General features: G+C 38.8%; 1 protein-coding gene across 7 annotated transcripts in view; it reads right to left on the bottom strand.

Annotated features, from left to right (window-relative positions):
• The window catches only part of EMCN (endomucin), a 174,790-nt gene that overhangs the window by 7,175 nt on the left and 146,400 nt on the right, over nt 1–21,215 (bottom strand). Inside the window, exons 12-13 of one of the 7 annotated variants that reach the window (XM_020988290.2) lie at nt 15,174–15,248; nt 1,059–5,142 (exon numbers count right to left, since the gene is read on the bottom strand). The exons of 3 other annotated variants lie outside the window; for them this stretch is intronic. In XM_020988290.2, coding sequence (XP_020843949.1) covers nt 15,214–15,248 — 35 coding nt within the window. In that variant the 3' untranslated portion in view covers nt 1,059–5,142; nt 15,174–15,213. Of the gene's footprint in view, nt 1–1,058; nt 5,143–6,062; nt 6,485–15,173; nt 15,249–21,215 lie in introns of those variants that run through there. 3 more of the 7 variants (XM_020988291.2, XM_078148957.1, XM_020988289.2) reach the window with 3 other exon arrangements.

Below are 21,215 nucleotides of genomic sequence, written 5' to 3'. Positions count from 1 at the left end.
CACATTAAATCTGGGCACACAAGAATCCCGTGTCCTTTCTTTCTCCACACCCAGTTACTCACCACATCCTGTGGACTCTTTCTTCTCCATATGTTTCATACTTCTATTGCTTTCTTTCCCATCCTTCTGCTACTCTTGTCAGTCTAGATTTACCACACTACTCCAACAGTTCCATAACTGTTTATTTTTCTCATCAAGTTCCCACTTTAAACTATCCGTATATATCTCTGCCAGAGGAATGTCCCTAAAATACTGCTTCATTAGCATTAACCTCCCTGCTCTGAAACCTTCAATGGCCCCCCATTGCTTATAGGAAATGTCCAAACCCCTTTGTATGATGTTCAAAGTCCTCTTACAATGTGAATTCATTTGATTTTTCTCCTGCTAATACTTCAAGCAAATTACTGCACTGCTTAATTTAATTTCTACATACCCTGTGTATTCCTATTCCACTTCAAAATATTATCCCTGCCAGGAATCAAGGATAGTATCTTAAATCTCTTGATGTCATCATGTCTTAGCAAAGGACTTTCTGCATTGGTGGTGCTCAATAAATGATGAATATTTATTGGTGTTGGTGATACATATTTAGAACAGGCCATTTTTGGGATAGGACATTTTTATTCCTATCCCTTGTTTAATCTCATTCCTTCAATCTTTAACATTCAAAAAATTTTCAATTTTATCTGAGGACAGACTGACATCTTTTCTAATTTTCACACTCTGAACCCTCAATTCCGTGAGAAGTGTGGCTACACATAGAAACTTCAGACCCAATGACGTTTTAGAAATTCAAAAGCTACAAGATTCTTAGAAAATAAGCAGACTAAGATGGAGTTGGGCATGAGTCCCTTCCAGCTAATTGTGTCATTCTTTAAAAACTGCCTTTTGTAGAATATGTGTTACAAACAGTGCCCCTGTACACTGTAGATAAGCAAGACTTACCACCAAGTCAGAGAAGCCTTGGTGCCAACTTACCTTGATCAAGACATCTAATCTATCTGAGATAGTTAAATAGCAATTGAGTGGGAATAACAATATTTCACACAGCTTTACTATTAAGTATTCTCCCCCATGATTTTGTTTTATTGCCAAGCACAATGTTGCAAATCCTACACGGTGCATACATTTATAATTTAAATACACAGAACATTATTAGACTACACCAAGGTATCAGCAGGAGAAATTATACTGCTACCATATTGCCAAAACAACCAAAGAGATCCTGTTGTCTATTCAAAAAAGGCTTCAGACAAATGAATGTTTGGTTTCAAAGTATTTGTGAGCAACTGAAGTATGCATATACTGGGGGGAGAGGGTCTTATATTTGCACAGGTTAAAAAAGGAATGGGACTAGATGGTCCCTGAAACTTGGACATGTTGTAATGGTTGAGTCCTTGGAGAATGGTAATCGTCAATTAGTGGCCACTAAAGATGTGTCCTAGAGCCCTGTTGTACTAGGCAAGGTGTGGCTGGTGTTATAGAGCTAAAAAAGCTAAGGGTATATATGGGCCCTGTGATGGACAGTCATCTGAACAACTGAGTTTTGAAAGGCTCATTGCCAGGTGTTGGTATTGTCCATTAGAGGATTTTCCAGCTTGGTAGCACCTGGCCAGAATGTGTCCTTTGCAGACATTGACTAAATATTATTAATAACTGACATTCATATTGAACTCTAAATCATTCAAAGTGTTTTCATTTGAACCCAGGCCTTCCTGACTCCAATTCCAGTACTCATTTACTATGTCATGATGAAGTATTGGTCTATGGATTTTGTGGAGAAAGCTGTTTGGGAGGCAAAGAGACGTAAACGAATACGAACTCTCCATGCCAATATTTCTTGGTGTCCTCCATAATCCTTACATAATGTTCCTGCGATTAATGGTAGTGGAAGGATGTTCAGATTTACACTGAGATTTTCCTCTGGAATGATATCCAACAAAAAAAGAAGGGGGCTTTATAGTATGATCAGGTCACTGCCCCCTTTGAAGGACAGAATCATTTACGGTCTCCTCCCCTCTGGGAGGAGGAGCCTGAGATGAGATTCCAAAAGCCTGGGATATTCTTGGTACTGGATGCTTATTGTTTAATTAATCATGTTGATTACTAGCTGTAATAACAAGTAATGATGAACATGTTTATGGTAGGGAGAACGTGATCAATCAAAGCACAAGTTGGCCAGAATACGCGCAAGTTTGAAATCCTAGATGATGGGAGTCCTGACCCTGTTTATCTCAATAGGAAAGACATGTAGAAGAGTCGCACAGAAAGGGATGGGTTGCCATCTGCATGGTTGGAGAGAGCATTGGAATCGATGAGATCACAAATCCATATGAGTATTTGAGTCTAATTGGAAGAAGCATACTAAAGTTAGAGTGTTCAATGACACTATTTCTCACTATGGCCTTCTTTGACCCCATGGAACTGGAACATAGCATCAGGACTAGGAACAGCTCAGACGGTTGGGGGCCATATGTGGCATAGCAATACCAGAGCGATGGGGATTTGGAAATCTCTTTCCACTGGCTAATTATATCCTGTTTGCCAGCCAACAACATCCACTTATTCTCAGATGACAATAGTGCCAGCTAATTAGCTTTTGTTTATGTTTTGGCTATAGAGAAATTTAAATTCGATTCATTTGGCCATGTAAAATAAACGCAGTAGAACCCTGGCCTTTGATCTAATTCTTAGAAGAATACAGCTTTCTTCAGCTGGATGGCACTTGAACTTGTTTATAAATGAAAATCATGCTGTAGCTCAGATAGAGAAAAAGAGATATTGTAAATTAGATGATTGGGAAGTATGATTGTCAGCTATTTAACTACAGAACTGGCAGACTTCTTAGGGAGCAGATTAAGCAGCATGGTACAGAGGAAGAAATATTGAAACTGGACTTGTAGGATCCAAGTTAGAATCCATTGTGACCTTAGATAAATCACTTAACCTCCCTAAGCCTCTGTAAAATGAGGGAATACAAGGGTTCTATAATGGTTAAGGGCCTACTTTGGGCCCTGCACTTGGTGCTTATACTAAGGATACAAAGAAAGGTAAAGACAGTCCTGGCTTTCAAGGATCTCGCAATCTAATAGGTTCTAGGGCTTCCAGCTATAGACCTATGATCCCATGATCTTAGATAAAGTCATCTAGAACAAGATAGTTTTTGAATATTTGTGCACGATCTTATCCACACTGATCATCAGCCCTCACTGTAACCATTTGCCTTTTCAGAGTCTAATCACAGAGCCTATCCTTTTAAAAAGCTTTTGCTTTATGATGAAATCTCTCATTCCACATTGAACTTGATTTGGAGAGCTCAGGAGGACCTCTGAAAGGAACTCAGGTCTGTCATAAACTCTCCTTTAGCCGTCATTGTGCCTTGTTGGGTGGGGGAGATAACTGGCTGGAGGATATGCTAGATCATTGAAGTACCAAGTAAGCAACAGAAAAGCTTCCTTCCTTTTTCTTCAGATTTCTAGCCAAGCAGCATAGTAACCATAGAGGAGCTCAGAATGGTGTTCCCTGCCTGCGCATGGAGGCACTGGCTTTCTTCACTGGACTGCAGCAGCCTTTCAAGGCTCTTAGGATTAGATTCAAGTGCACCAGCTTCAAGACTGTTCTCAGAGGAGAATTCCTCCTTCCCTCCTTCATTTACCTATATCCCACTCCCCTTTTGCCAGCCTCAGAGAGGCTGTATGGTATAATGGGCTTGGAGTCAGGAAGACTTAGGCTTAAATCCTGCCACAGACAGTATCTGTGTGACCTTGAGCAAATCGCCTAACTTTTCTGGGCCTCAGTTTCCTCATCTACATAATGAGGGAGTTGAACTAAGTGAATGCTAAGGTTCATTAGAGCTATGGACATATGATCCTACAGTCATCTTTTCTCTTCCTCTTCTCTCTAAGTAAACAAATAGAGAAATATCAATGGTGCGATTGTGGTAACTACTTGAACTTGTACTGGAAAATTTTCATTCACTGGAAAGCTGGAAAAAGCATGATCGTTTATTGAAACCCTCAGAGGTAAATCTCTTCAAACTCACTTCATCAAGAGAAAGGAAAAAAATAAACATTAAGAAATATACTAGTTTAGATCATATATACTGACCTTGGGTCCCTCAGGTAAGTAAGCATAAAAATCAGTTTAGGTAATCACAAAATTAAAGTATTAGCTATGGCATGCTCATTAATGTCTCATAAAACCTGTTCTGATTTTCTTTTGGGGATGTCTGTGCACCACGGAAAAACAGCACACAGGAATCAGAGTAGAGCAGGCAACTCCCAAGAGATGATCTTACTCCCAATGGGCTGCTATCTAGCAGCATATTGTATTTCTAAGAAAGTAGTACCCTGGCTGGTGATAGCTTGATTTTGCTCTTATAAAATGCCCATTTGCTATAATCAGAGAAATTCAGCAATGGTCACTGGAAATATTTCCTAAGTTTCTGAAAGAGTTAAATACATATATATATATATATATATATATATATATATATATATATGTGGATTAATGACAAAACTATGTTCTTATCCCTTTGGTGAATATAGTCCAGGAGGCGTCAAGTCCTGGTCACACAGAGGGAATGAACAGCTAACATGTTGACATGTTTTTTACTTTCTTATTTCTTATATAGTGTTCACTACTGAACTCCACTACTGAAGGCCTCAAGATTAATATGATATTAAGGTAGCAAGAGGAAATACACACATTTGTGGAGAAAACATCCAATTGCCATCTCCACATTCACATTGCCTTTAAGCATTTTGAGAAAGTCATTATTTATTAAAAGCATAATAAAAAGACATATACATACTTCAGGTATATGAAAAATATGTTTCAGTGTATGAAATAACTGAATAAAACACTTATATGTACAAAAGGGTGATGGCATATTTTAAACAGATTTGCAAAGGTTCTGCTTTAACATGTAAAGAAAAAAAATAAATAGGAACATCAGGTAATGAAAAGCTGCTGAGATAACAAACATCTCCAAGGCTGAAAATTGTAAATATTTTAAAGATGGAAAGAGTTAGAAAGCAAACGTTGCCAGTTGGTTCATCAGCCTGTGATATGACAGTCTTTAGCTGAAACTTGTTCTTTAAGAGAAACTCTTGTCACATACAGCAGTGTGCTTTTTCATACCTGAAAAAAAGAGAAAAGTTTCAAGATTCCAGGTGAACCCATTTAAAGGATTCAGTGTCATCTGATAATTCTTAGTTCACAGAGTTCAAGGTTGATTCATTGATGAGTATACTAGACCTGTTTACAGGGAGGTAGTGATGGTCTTTGAGGATGCCATCTTGGTTATCCCCAAGTATCAAGAAGCCAAAGTCTAACTCTGTGGACCAAGAAGCCATTCAAATTTTGAGAAAAGAGAATTAGATTCCATTTTCTCTCTAAGGAAAGAGTGAGTTAATGTATAGGCAGGAGAATTAGGAATTAGCTGGATTGTTTATACTTAATTGAGTGTATTAATTAATTGTTTAGATGAGTTTAAAGTCATGTTCCAGAATTTGTGTGGTTTTCAGTGGTGGGAAGCCTGCAGTCTCGATGTCACATGTGGCCCTCTAGGTCCTCAAGTGCAGCCCTTTGACTGAATCCAAACTGAATCCAAATAAAAGGATTTGTTCTGCAAAACTTGGACTCAGTCAAAGCACCCAAGAACCTAGAAGGCCACAGGCCACAGCTTCCCCTCCCCTGATTAGGTCATCTAACTAAACTCCTGATCTGTCTGAATAAGTACTGACTCATTATTCCACAATTGTTAGTTTCACAAAACTTGAAAATGGAGAGAGGGCCGGGATGCACATAAAGAAAGGGTAGCCATTTTTATGTCTTAACGCATAGGATAAATCAATTACATCTCTCAAACTAATTATTTTCTGTGCTATCAATGAAATCTTTGTTTGCTTTTGTTGATGATTGTTAAATTCACCTGAAAAAGGAAATTAAAAATAATCTTCATCCGTTGTCAACCTGAACATCTGTATTGTGTTAGAACTTTAATTTTATTTATTTGTTTTATGCACGGCAACAATTTTATGAATCAATTAGATGACATCTTGTCATTCCTTACTTTATTTTTTATTTTCAATGTATCATATTAAAATGAAGTTGGTAAATATTTAACAAAATAAAAAACAATGAAACATTATAAATACCATTACATTTTAAAACTAAGTCAATTTGTGCCTACCCTCAGGGATCCTTAGGTATGGTTCAGTGGTCCTCATTTCTAGTTTGACACTAATGCATCAGATTACCTTAGCACTTAGAGGTTCCTATTTCACAGAGGAGGTGCAGGAAAAGCTGAGAACAGGCCACTGCTGGGGAACGCGGGGGAGGGGGCAGGATCTTGACTGGTATAGGATGGATGCTTCAGTGAAATGAGGAAGAGGAACATTTTACATTTTTTTCCTAGAGCTAGCCTTTCCTGAAGCTCTATGAATCAGAAATCAATATCTTCCACAGTCGTCTCTGTCACCTATTGACAGAAGAAGATTCATCACCCAAGAGGATAAAAAAGAGCAAATCTGAGTTGGATGTAAATGAGCACATATGCAAGCAGAAATGCACACAGCAAGGAGCTCAGGCTTTCATTCTAATGGACTTCACTACTCGGTCTAAATGATTAATACATAGTGGTTCTGGGAGGTGGGGAATCTTTATGAGATTTAATAGGATACTATGCAGATTTCACAAAGCTGCAGTCTCAGCAGCTAAGCCATTTCCTAAAATGGATTCACTGCATGTATCAAAATAACAAGACAATTGACCACAGCTGAATGGGAAGCTATAGGATAACTTGACTTGGGTGACCTAGGTCACAAGTTCCTGGTCATCATCAGCAGATCCAAGCCATGATTTCTGCAATCAAAAGCATGTCACCTCTTCTAGAACAGCAGAATGACCAGTTAAGAATGCTTTTGTAGCCCATAAGTCTACAATGCAATCATTAGACGTGTACCTCTTGACCCAAGATCAGGATGGTGTTCCCCTTCACCCCACTTAGGTCTGGGTGGTTTTTTTTTTTTTGGTTTAGGCAATGGGGTTAAGTGACTTGCCTAGGGTCACACAGCTAGTGAGTGTTATGTGTCTGAGGCCAGATTTGAACTCAGGTCCTCCTGAATCCAGGACCGGTACTCTATCCACTGCGCCACCTAGCTGCCCCTGGGTATTTTGTATAATGAAATACTGATGCATCAGATGATGGTGGCTTTGTGGCAGTAATGCTCAGGGTCAGTACTCTGCACCAAAGGTAGCTGGGGGAAAATAGAGAGTGTTAAAATCTTCAGCTCTCCTGAAAGGATTTTGTCATTTTATTCGTGTCCAACTCTTCATGACCCCATTTGGGGTTTTCTCGGCAAAGATACTGGAGTGGTTTGCCATGTCCTTCTCCAGCTCATTTTATTGATGAAGAAACTGAGGCAAACAGGGTTAAGTGACTTGCCTGGAGACGGCCCCTAATATAATAGTAAATCTACAGGGAAATGACTGTATTCTGAGATCTCTACTGATTTTTCCTTCATCTATCTACCATCTATCTATCTATCAATCAATTTCTTTCAGGCAGACTTGTTCAGACTAATTGGATGGGGATGCAAAAATCTCAATTCCAGTCATTGGGATGACCATCAGCTGTAGCTTCAATAATAGACCATTGATTGACATCATACAATTTCAGTGAGCTCATTATTGTATTCCATTTCTTCTTTATTTTCAACCTATTGATATATTGCTTTGCAACTTAAAAAAAAATTGTTGGCCTTGTTTTCTTCCACCCTAGAGAGGTAGACAGGCGGCATGGTGGATAAAATTCTGGACTTGGGGTCACAGAAAGACCTGAGTCCAAATCGAGCCTCAGACACTTAGTAGCTATGTAACCCTGGGCAAGTCACTTTACCCCTATTTGCCTGCTTGCCTCTGTTTCTTCCTTTATAAAGTGGGGAGAACAATAACACCTACCTACCAGAGTTGTTGGGAGGATAAAGTGAGATATTATGTATAAAACACTATATAAATACTGGGTAGCTAGGTGGTGCAGTGGACAGAGCACTGGCTTTGGAATCGGAAGACTTATCTTTGTGAGTTCAAATCTGGCCCCAGACACTTACTAGCTGTGTGACCCTGAGCAAGTTACTTAAATCTGCCTCAGTTTCCTCATCTGTAAAATGAGCTGGAGAAGGAAATGGTAAGAAAATCCCAGATGGGGTGAAAAAGAGTGAGACATGACTGAACAACAATAATAAAAATACTGGCTATTTTTTTATAATGAGGGATCCAGGGAAGGGATCATATCTCGTATGGCTTTTGAATCACTAATGACATGGTCAAAAGAGTTTATTTCAACAAATTCCTATCAACTGACAAGCTATACATTTTTTGGCAGTTCCCTTTTTAAAATTTTTTTTGCTGATTTATTTTGTTTTTTTCCCTACTACCTAACTTTCCTCCTCTATCCTTCCCACAATCTCCTTTTGAAATGTGAATCATTAATATAATTAATGATTTATTTACCAGAAACTGATATTCTTATAGTAGAGGTCCTTAGTCTAGGATACATTGACCTCCACGTGTCTAAAATTTAAGAGGTATGTGCATTTGTTCTTTTAAAAAAATTAATAACTATATTTCAATATAATTGGTTTCCTTTGCAACCCTATGTATTTTATCTTATTCATTTAAAAATATTATTCTGAGATGGAGTTCCTAGGTTTCACCAGATTGCAAGAGAATCCATGGCACAGAAAAAGTTAAGCCCCCTTCTCTATAGGGTGGAGGTTAGAGGCACACCCCATTTCATTTCTATAACTCTGCTAGTTCATATCTGCAAATTTCCAATCTGTCCTAGTCTTTAGATGACATTTCATTTCCAGTTGACAGGTTTGAAAGCAATTACTCACGATTTACCTAATCCTGGAGAAAAGCAATTCCAGTGAAAATATGTTAAAGAAAACATAAAATAACTCATAAAATGAGTTAGAAATGACAAATTTGGCCATGTCATGTCCCTCCTATAAAAGCTTCTCCCTATTGTCCCAATGATAACAATGTCTTCCTATTGTCCTTCTTTTGGTCATTTAAAGGTGTTCATTATCTGGCTTCTACCTACTCCCATGCTGATTACATTTGACCCCCTTCTCTCACTCTGTTCTAGCTAAATGGGCTTACTCTATAGGACAGATCCATCTCCCATCTCGATTCCTTTTCATAGTCTGACTCCATGATTCCTCCCTTCTAGAGCTCCCAACTCTCTGAAAGGCTCATCTCAAGTTCTGTCCCCTTTTTAGCCCTTTAGTCAAGGGAGTGCTAGCAAATGTTTAACAACTGACTCAGAAAAAAATAGCACCTCACAACATACTTTTAAGTTTAATATGCATCATTAAGATTTTCTTCATCACTTTCTCAGGTCTAGACATTACCCAAAACAATAATTTAAGTCTTAACTTATAGCATTTGTCAATTTCTGAGGTGTAAATGCTCACTATGAAAATAGAACATTTAGCTCTTGGGAATTTGTAGGAATCAGCTCTTGCTCATCCCTACCTAGTTGTTTCTGCCCCATTGATCCCCAATTTTGGGCAGCTAGGTGGTGCAATGGATAGAATGTTGGGATTAGAGTCAGGAAGACTCATCTTCCTAAGTTCAAATCTGGCCTCAGGCACTTACTAACTGTGTGACCCTGGACAAGTCACTTAACCATGTTTGCCTCAGTTTCCTCATCTGTAAAATGATCTGGAGAAGAAAATGACAAACCAGTCCAGTGTCCCAGAAAACCCCAAATGGGTTCATGAAGGTCAGACATGACAGAAGAATGATTCAACAATGACCCCAAATTTATTTTGTATTTATTTCTTGACTAATGTTGTTTCTCTCCCATAGGAAAGAAGGTCCTTGAGGACAAGGCATATTGTGGTTTTGTCTTTGTATCACTAGGGTCTGATGCATAGTAGGTACCTAATAAGTACTGATTGAATTTAATTGAGTTGTTGAATCCACCTGGGGGATTGTAAAGTTGATTTTTCTTTTTCCTAACTATGTCTTTCCCTTCCGTGTACTCTTTGTAGCTCACGGAGTAATAAGAACAGTAATTTTTATTTGTCCAAGCCCTTACATTTTCAAAGAGCTTTTGTAGACATTATCTTATTTTTTTCTTAACAATAATCCCTTGAGGGAGGCAGATCTTATATGTTTTATATATTTTGTCCCTTTTACAGAGATACAAAGACTGAGAGGAGCTGGATATTTTGTCTACAGCAGAGTTGGACGTAAAGCTCAAGTCTTCACCTTCCTATCTCCAGCTTCTTTCTGTCACAGATAGAAGGGCACTGGCAAGGAATGCGCTGAGGAGAGACTGATCTGGCAGGATGCCTTCTAAGGTTATTATTCAAAATACTCCTTATATTCTGTACACCCTTAATAGTAAAAATGTTTTCTTTCCAAAAAAATTAACTTATCTAATAACTCATGAACTGCTGTTTATTTAATCCATTAGATTGTAAGCTCCTTAAGAGCAGAGACTGTCTTTCCTTTTCCTTTTTGTATTCCCAGCCCTTAGCACAATGCCTGGCACATAGTAGTCACTTAATAAAAGTTTATTGGTTAATTGGTTAATAGTGCTTTAAGTCTTACAAAGTTCTTTATTCCTTTAAATACTTGTTGAGAATCTGTATAGGGAGTATTTTGCTACATGCTGGAGGGGAAAGAAAAAGGGAAATACAAGGTTTAGCAAAGATACAATATCTGCCTTCATGGAGCTTGTGGTCTAATAAGGCATAAACTTTCCAGCTCACTTCACTCTGCATCTGCATCTCTGCTTGGCTTCAGTTTCCTGGAACAAGATGTTCTCAGTATTCCCCCTGGTGTCTGACTCCCCTTCCCAGATTCCTTTTATGCATTGTTGTCCATCATTAGATTGTAAGCTCCTTGATGGCAGGGGCTGTCTTTTTTATATGCATCCCCAGAACCTAGCACAGTGCCAGGCACAGAGTAGGCACTTAAAAATGTTTATTGAATTGAATAAACCCAGATGGCTATAATATATACTGTGCAATACCTCATTAGAGAGTGGTACCAAAGCACTGGGTTCAAATCCTGTCTCCAATGCTTACTTCCTATGTCATCTTAGGCAAGTCCATTAACCACTTTCAGTTTATTCACACATCAAATGATTCAATCAATGATGTCAAACCCAAACAGAAATGGGACCTCAAATCTGTACCTAAGGATCTCTGCAGGCCACATATTTACTTGGTTTAAAATGTGATATTATTTATATCTTATTGTATTTTAAAATGCTATTTAAATATTTAAAATTTAAATATTTAAAAATTTAAATTAAAAAATTTGAGCATTTAAATTTTTAAAATTTAAAATTGAAATATTTGAAATTCTAAATATTTCCCAATTTCATTTTAATCTGGTTCAGGCTGCTCTCAAGAGTATTGTGGACTGACCCTTCTACACTAAATACACATGAAAAGTGTAAGCCAAAAGGATAAGTAAAATCTTGGGGGGGGGGAGATTTGTCATTGACAAGAAGAATCAGGGAAGGCTTCATGAAGGAGGCAGCATTTGAGTTCAGCATCTTGATAATAGGGATAAGTAGGGATTCACGAAGTAAAGAAGATGCATGACAAGACAGGGAAAGGGAATGGCATGAACAAATTGCAGACAATGTAATCCAGTTTGGTTGGAGCATAGAGGATTATCCACAGAGGGCACTAATATATATATATATATATATATATATATATATATATATACATATATGAAATAATGACTAATATACTAGATTGCAAGGGGCCTTGAATGTCAGAAAAGTGAGTTTGAATTCAGAAGATAGTAGGGAACAACAGAGCACTTCCTATTTGAGCATTTACATATGTGATTTCTTTCTGGCTTTGGTTCCTTGACTTTTTCCCTTCTAAGGTGACTATTTCCCAAGGTTAAATCCTTAGTCTCTCTTTCTTCTGTGCTCTCTCCTTATTCACTTTTATGGGTTCAACTGCCACTTCTTTATGGATGGGCAGCTAAGTGGCACAGTGGATAGAATGCCTGACCTGTAAGTCAGGAAGACCTGAGTTTAAATCCAGCCTCAGACACTTACTAGCTGTGTGACCCTGGCAAGTCACACTTAACCCTGCTTGCCTCAGTTTCCTTATTGGTGAAATGAGCTGGGGAAGGAAATGACAAACCACTCCATTATCTTTGCCAAGAAAATCCCAAATGGGGTCATAAAGAGTAGGACATGACTAAAACAATTGAACAACAATAAAGATGCTTAATAAATGTTTTTTGACTAAATGATCTCTTGAATCAATTTCTGTCTTCTCTATTACTGGGGCCAACACTTTAATAGGGGTTTCATATCAACCCTGTGAACTACTGTAATATCCTTCTATCTCCCTCCCCTTCAGTGCTCCAATTTGCTCTTCTCATGGATACCAGAATGGTCTTCCTTTGGCACAGTCCTAATCTCATGACACTCTCTGCTCAAAAGTCGTCAGTAGCCAATACTGAATAGAACTCAAGTTCTTTTTCTTGGAATTTAAAGTTTTCCACAAACTGGTGCCAGGCTACCATTTATCTTATCCACATACTCTATTCTCTAGCCAAGCTGGGGTGCCTTGGACATAATCTCAATTTTCCTATGTACTTTTGCTCCCATTGGTCCTCTATGACTGGAATGTTGTACTTCCTTATCTTCACCTGCTGAATTCCCATCCATCTTTCAAAGGCCATCTCAAATACTACTCCCACCACAAATCCTTTCTTGATCTCTCTTGCCATTAATCATTCTCCCATTCAGTAGTAGGTGTGGATTCTCAAAACATGTCCTTAGGTTGATGGAGCAGTGTCCCAATCAGGATCAAGCTAGAAATGCAGCCAAAGCTATTTTCTGAAAGTCCTTCTTGTCATAAACTTAGCCCTTATGGGAACATACTGATACTTTGAAATGAGGGCAAGGATAGGGAGACAAGGGAGAGGAGACAGGAAGAATGGTAGCACCAGATACCTGACACCTGGTTCAGAGTCACACAAATGCACACTTTGATCTAATTGTGTCCTTGTTACAGTTCCAGGGAGAAGACCTGCCCAAATCATGGGAACTAGAAATATATTTAGCTATGGCAGAAAGATATTCAACAGGTGTAGGCACTAAGGACACCTCTATTTGATTCAGCTGAGTGAACTTGCCCTGCCTCAGTTAACCATCATGATCCACCAGCCAAGCATCACAGCTTGACTAGAGCTCCTCATGGTTACTTTGTACTCAGGCAAGAAGGTAGTGATATCAACAGTGTAAGCCTTTAGTTCTCTAAGCCAATCAAGTCTTGAGGAAGCTCTCTTTTTTAAGGAAAAAAAAACCAGCCTAACTTGCATGGGGGGTGGGATTAAAATATTGCTCTTACCACAAGAGGGATACAGGGTGTCCCCCAAGTCTTAGTGCATTTTAAAACCTAAAACCAGAGAGTATTTGCTGTGGCCAAGGATGGCATGGTCTGTGTAATTTCCATCTTTCTATCTCCACTACGTGGCCTGGTGCTTTGAATATTGCCAAGTGCTTAACACACAGCTCTGACATGAACATTTATTACTATTTAGGGAATTATCCAGGGGAGTCAGCAAAGTGTAATGGGAAGACTGCTGGTCTTTGAAGTCAGAAGATCTGAATTTCAAGTCCCAGGTCTGACAATTGATAGCTATATCTTCACTTTCCTCACCTGTAAAATGGGGATAGATACTGTCATTACCTCCCTGCTAGGATTGTTGTTGTTAGTATTGATGTTAAAGTACCATGTAAATGTGTGGGTTTCCATGATTATTAATTACATTCCTTACACTATTTCTTTCAAAGGGCTATGGAAAGGAAAGCATGCTGCAGGCTCTGAAGCAATAGGTGATTGTTAGAGCTGTCATCATGTTTATTATAATCGTCCTGGAAACTTGGGTATTAGCATCTAACTGTATGGATGAGCACCTAACTATATAAGCCTGTTGGCTGGATTCAGATCAACAATCCTGTGTGAGGTAGGTACCTCCATAAGGAAACCGAGGCTGAGAAAGAATAAGTGACCTTTTCAGGGTCACACAGCAAATTATTGGTATCTGAATCGGGATTTGAACTGAGTTCTTTCTGACTCCAAGTCGAGTGCTTTTTCCACTACACAGCCTAGTTGCCTTACTTTTTCTGCTTTGTTTCTGAGTAGTGTGATGGACCATAGAATGGGACGGTTAACGAGGAAAAGCAGTATGATTTCTGCTCTTGTTTGCCACGTTAGACAGACTCTTCTTGTGCTAGCCTTGCTTGTATGTGAGACACTGTTACTGTTGAGCCATTTTGGTTGCATCTGACTCTTTGTGACCCAGTTTGAGGTTTTCTTGGCAAAGATACTGGATTGGTTGGCCATTTCCTTCTCCAGCTCATTTTACAGATGAGGAAACTGAGGCAAATGTGGTTAAATGACTTGCCCAGGGTCACACAGCTAGGAAGTGTCCAAGGCTGGATTTGAACTTCGGTCCTCCTGACTCCAGGGTTGGTACTCTATCTACTCTACCACCTAGCTGCCCAGTACCTATGGAACTTTGGGCGAATGACTAAACCTCTCTGGGCCCTATTTCCTCATCTGTAAAATGATGGGGTTGAAGTAGATAATCTGATTGCAAATCCTTTTCAGTTGTAAATCCTTTGATCTTATGATTCCAATGCAGGGGAAAGTACACAGTAAACCCCAACATATTATATACATGCCAACTTTTACTATGCTGCATGTATCATCTATGTCACAGGATTATTGTTGCCCGTATATGAGATAATATATGTGAATAGCTAATATAAATGTATTGTGAATTATTTCTATTAAGGCAACCACCTGAGTTGCCTCTAGAAACAGCACTCAGAAGGTACTGTCAGGACTCTGCTCTGCACTGCTCTTAGTGGGTGACCTTCTGTAGATTGACCAGAAGGATTTCCAAAACAACCTTAAAAAAATCCAGTCTCTTGGCATTCTCCTTTGCTTCTGAAAAAATTTTAAGAGCATCTCACTGACACAATCCATTAGTTTTCCAGTTTATAATGGTCTCAAAAAAAAAACCCCTAAGTCGAGGCAGGCTAACAATAATGGATATTAATGAAAATCACAGCAAAGGAATGAAAGCAGGAAACTTACATTTTTATTGGCCCAGGTGTGGATAGGACTCATCGGATTGTCAGTTTTTATTTTTTCCTTGAGCAGACTGCTCACCTAAGGAACAGAAGATATGTTTTGATCTATGAGCTCAGACAGTGAATGAGAACAGGAATAGAGTTTCACAGGCTACTTTTTCAAAGGAAACCCAATTTCCTTGCTAGGATGTCAGCACAGACACAGCTTGTCTCCCATTTCAGCTCAATAGGTATCCACCCAGTTTTTTTTGTTTGTTTCTCTGTTTGCTGTTTGTATGTTCTATTTCCACTAAAAAAAAGAACATTGGGTCAGTATGCAGTAGTGGAAATAAGACTGAATTTGGAGTCAGTGGGACTGGGTGGATATCTTGGCTTTTCTATTTTTTTACCTGTGTGAATCTGGACAGGTTACTCAACTTCTCTGGGCCTCAGCTTAATTCTCTGTAGCATCGTCTCTAGGCTTACTCTCTTACCTCACATTAGCCAGGAAGGTTAGGTTTCAGAAGGGCAGCTATTACTACTCTTAGGATTCTAGGAGTACTCTTATGGTTGGCTATCTTCCTGATACTTGTACCTCATGAGCCCCCACCAATTTACTTCCCCCTAACAATCAGCCAGTAGACTTAGTTCTTAGTGAATGTATTTCCTCAAACAAGAACAGTAATTACAAAACGCTTTCTATATAGCCTGCAGCCCACTTTCCCACTAATATATATGTAAAGTATACAGGGGAAAAAGTGGTCATGAACTTCCAATGATAGTGATGCGCACATATATGGAATATACCTTGCCAAAGCAACTCACAACTCTAGCACTGCAAGACCTTGGTGTCCTTTCTTTCTCCAGAGGGTCCTCTAGAAATTCAGTGGGGGATATGAACTGCTGTTCAGTTAGGCTTATTACAGAACACAGGGTTTAAACTGAATTGGCCAATTTGTTGGTAGGCTGGGTTAAGCAAGTCACTTAGTGGCTATCAGAATAGGCCAGGCAGATTGTTTGGCCCCTATTGTTTGGCCAGACTGAGCCAGGCAGAAAACTCAGCCACTGGTCTCTCTATAGAGGGTGATATTTTCTACTGGATGGGTAAATTAACTAGACCCCCTGGGCTGGCTCTTTTTTGGGTGGGTATAGTCTTCATTACCTCTAGCCCCTGGCTTGGCTGGTTGCTGTAGAATCCTTTTCAGCTGGAGTATTACAGTGATCTTTTCAGCAAAGGAAAGTAATCTTTAATCAAGGATTGGTAGAACTCTTTGACTCCTCAATCAAAACTTCAGTCCTGGGGTCTAGTTCCTCTAGGCTAGAAGTAGAAGAAATCTGATCTGTCCCATTTAACAATTCTTTGTGGGGCAGCTAGGTGGCACAGCAGATAGAGAGCTGGGCTTGGAATCAGGAAGACTCATTTTTGTGAGTTCAAATGTGGCCTCAGACACTTACTAGCTGTGTGACCCTAAGCAAGTCACTTAATCCTGTTTGCCTCAGTTTCCTCACCTGTAAAATGAGCTGGAGAAGGAAATGGCAAACCACTCCAAGATCTTTGCCAAGAAAATCCCAAAGGGAGTCATGTAGAGTTGGATGTGATTGAAAAATTATACACACACACACACACACATACACACACACACACACACACACACACACACAATTCAGAGGAGGCTCCTCTCAATGAAGGACTTCATCTTATGGTGCTCAGTCCAGTTATACTTCCCAGACTCTTGCTGTGTCTTATGGAGATGAATGGTTTGGGACAAGGTATGGAATTGTTCTGTATCCTGGGACAAGATCATTGTCTTGTTGGCCTCTTCATAGGTAATTGAACTATTCAAACCTCAGACTTCTTCAAGCTGTAGAATGGTATTTTGGCACCTAAAAGGCTTCCTGTTTACATTTCAGTGTTTGTTCTCCTCCTTCATTCCCTATCTAATACTTTTGCTAAATCTCAAAGGGTAAAATTATTATGCTTCTTTAAAATGAGGGGATGCATCCAGATCGGCTCTGAGGATTATTTTCTTCCTTATAGTTGATGAAAATAGAATCAATTAGACTTCTGTGGCTGTGAAGTGATTTTTTTTAGACTAGAGCTATGGTTTCACTGGTAAGGGGAAGAGGTGGTGAAGAAGCAATCATCACTAGTACAAGTTAGCACCTCCTCTTCCATTTACTGTAATAGAAAGGTTCCTGGGGCATTGAGAGGTTAAAGGATTTTCAGAGAAAGATTTGAACTCAGGTCTTCCTCATTCTAAAGCCAGCTTTTCATCCATTATGCCATACTTCCTACCAACAAGAAAAGAATAACTCCTCCAAATGAAGGTTCTTTGTGAAGAAGGCTTGCTCATTAATAGAGCTTTTGCTCCATCTAACTAAATCCCCTGGGTTTTGAGCCAACTGTGGGAAAACTATTGAGGGCTTCTCAGTTCTGTTGGAGGCATCCTGGAGTAGGAGTTAAGTGGTTTGCATTCCAGTTGTGTCTTTTATGATATTTATGTGACCTTGGGCAAATCGTATCCTCTCAGTGCCTCAGCTTCCTAATTTGTAAAATAAGAGGGGTGAGTAGAACTAATCACATCTAAGATCCCTTCAAGCTCTAACAAGCTATGATGCCAAGCCTCAGCAAAAGCTCTGCTATTTTTAAAAATTTATTTTATTAATTTATCTTGATTTATCAACAATCACTTCCCTATGACTATATACTGACTATGTGACCCTGGGCAAGTTACTTAAGTAGTCATTGCTCAAGGAAATTCTATTTTTTTTAGGTAATTGGAGTTAAATGACTTGTCCAGGGTCACAGGGCTACTAAATGTCTGAGTCCATATTTGAACTCAGGTCCTCCTTACTCCAGGGCCAGTGATCTATCCACTGAGCAATCTAACTTCCCTTTCAAGGTATTTCTTTAAGACCATGAGTTGTACAGAACATGCCAACTTGGATTAGTAGATGGAGTTTCATCATCTAGGAGTTCTGCCTATCAATGAAATCACAAACCAATCCCCTAATTTCATTATTAACTCCAGGATTGACATGATCATGAGCTCATAGGATGAACTGAACAGCTAGGAGATGCCTGAGTCCAGAAGTACTGCAACTTTGAGAAGCAGAGAAGGGGGCGAAGAGACACCATTAAAAATGACAGTGTCCAACAGCCAGGAACAATACAATCCCTAATCTAGGTGATGGCACCTTACATTTCTATTGGTAACTTAATTAATTCCATGTCACCCATTTCACTCAGAGACACTGAAAAACCCACATTATTCACCTGGGAGAAAAGCAATGATGCCCACATGGCAGCCTGGCAAATGTCTGCCACTTAAAATAATTGAACTTTTGTTGGACCATGTCAGAATCCAATTTTTTGTACTTTCCCACTGGAATCATCTGTTATATGAAGGACAGCAACTATGACAAAGAGAGAAAGACAAGTAATGCCCCTCCTCTAGGAAACTGTTGGCAATGCATCCAGGTCTCCAGACAAGGCAACAATGGCCCCATTGGGAAGGGGGAGGGCAAATGAATGGGAATGGAGGCTTGTCTACTGGGTGACAGCTCTTTGGAAGGAATCAGTTAGGATTTTACTTTTTTCCTTCGTTAAGATAATCCAAATGCAGAATTTCTATGAAAACAATTGGATAATTATGATGATGATGTTGATGACAATGGCAATGATTATTTCCTTCTATCAAATTGTACATTTTAACTATTTTAAATGATTTTCTAAATTATCTTTTTTCTTCATGATAAAACAAGATATTGAATTAACTTTTTTGAAATTTCTAGAGAGAATATGTCAAAACTACATTATGGCAGGCATGTTTTGTGGAACATTTTTCTAAGTAAGAATACTGGCCTTGGTGTCTGCAGTTTTGAGTTCAAATCATGCCTCTGATGATCAATACCTGCATCACCCTGGGCAAGTCATATAGTTTCCTGGCCTCAGTTTCTCCATTTATAAATGAAAGGCTCAGACTAGGTGGCCTTTGATGCCACAGGGGTGCGCTGGAACTAGCTAAAATGACTAGAGAACAGATTGCTAAATTTTCAGCGTGAGAATTTGCACCCAGGAAATCAGTATATGCTATAATTCATAAATGTTACAAGTAAGGGCTTGATTTATTATTTGCTGATTATCTAGAACACAGGTGTCAAACATGGAGTCAGTGGGCCACAGGTCCTGAGTGGGGTTGAACCATATTGTAACTGGGAGAGGGCAGAGCCAAGATGGTAGAGTACTGGACAGGATTCTCACATAAAGGAGGCATGCAAAAAAGAACTTTTATAGTGGAGGGGAAAATGGGGGTGTGGCAGGAAATGCTTGAACCTCACTTTCATTGGAATTGATTCAGAGAGGGAAGAATACACACACACACACTCACTCACACTCAGTTGGATATAGAAATCTATTTTACCCAATGGGGAGATAGGAGGGAAAGAGGATAGAAGATATTTGTGAGGGGCTGGGAGTTATAACGGAGAAGGATGATTGGAGGAGGCAGTGGTCAGAAGCAAGACAAACTTTTAAGGAGGGACAATATGAAAAGAGAAAGAAGGTAAACAGAAGAAAATAGGATAGAGGGAAATAGTTAATGATCATAACTGTAGATATGAATAGGATGAGCTAACCCATAAAATGGAAATGGATAGCAGAATAGACTGGAAACCAGAATCTAACAATGTGTTGTGTACAAGAGACACACTTGGGACAGAATGACACAAAGAGCGTTGAAATGATGGACTAGAGCAGAGTTTATTAAGTTTCAGCTGAAATGAAGAGGGCAGGATTAGCAATCAAGATCTCAAGCAAAGCAAAAGTCAAACATAGACCCAATTCAAAGGGATAATCAGGGAAACAACATTTGCTACAAGATACCCTGGATAGTGAAGTAATGTCAAAAAATTTTACAGCAAGTTTCTCTGAAAAAGTCCTAATTTCTCAAATATATACTGAGCATAGAACTGAGTCAAATTTATAAAAATAAGGGCCATTCCCCATTCGATAAATGGTCAAAGGATATGAACAGGAAGTTTTCAGAAGAGGAAATCAAAGCTTTCTATGATCAAATGAAAAAATGCTTTAAATTGCTATTGTTTAAAGAAAGGCAAATTAAAATAAATCTGAGGTACCACCTCACACCTACCTGAAATGAAAAATACTGAATGGGATGAGGAAAAATAGATACATTAATGAATTGTTGATGGAGTAGTGAACTGGTCCATCCATTCTGGAGAGCGATTTGGAAATATGCCCAAAGGGTTATAAAACTGTGCATACTCTTTGATCCAGCAACACCACTACTAGGTTTGTACCCCAAACAGATTAAAGAAGAAGGGAAAAGACCTATACATACAAAAATATTTATAGCAGCTCTTTTTGTGGTGACAAGGAATTGGAAACCAAGAGGATGCTCATCAATTGGGGAATGGCTGAACAAGTTGTGGAATATGATTATGATGGAGTAGTATTGTGTTGTAAGAAATGACAAGGAGGGTGGTTTCAGAAAAAAAAAATGTGTCAAGACCTGTATGAATTGATGTAAAATGAAGTAAAAAAGAACTGGAGATAATTGTGTATAGTAAAGGCAATGTTCTAATGATGATCAACTATGAAAGACTTGGCTACTCTATCAATGCAATAGCCCAAGAAAATTCCAAAGTACTTACAATGACAAAAAAAATGCTATCCACCTCTATAGAGAGAAGTGATTAACTCTGAGTGCAAATATATATATTTACAAAGTATAGTATGCTCAATTTCTTTTTTTCTTTTTTCTTTTTTCTTCCCCCCCCCCCCGACATTGCTAATATGCCAATATGTTTTGCATGATTTCACATGTATAATTGATATCCTATTATTTGTCATCTCAGTGGGTGGGAGTGGGGTAAGGGAAAGGAAGAAAACATGGAACTCAAAATTTAAAAAGAAAAGAATGTTAGAAAATAAATAGCTAAAAATAAAATAAAAAATAAGTACAAAAATGTAATTGGTAAATAATAATAATATTATTAATATCTACCATTTACATTGCACCTCCCATGTTCCAGGTACCAGGCA

Source organism: Phascolarctos cinereus, unplaced genomic scaffold, assembly GCF_003287225.1.
Source record: "Phascolarctos cinereus isolate Bilbo 61053 unplaced genomic scaffold, phaCin_HiC Scaffold_9;HRSCAF=440, whole genome shotgun sequence".
Taxonomy (NCBI): Eukaryota; Metazoa; Chordata; class Mammalia; order Diprotodontia; family Phascolarctidae; genus Phascolarctos; species Phascolarctos cinereus.
This window is presented reverse-complemented; position numbering and strand designations above follow the sequence as displayed.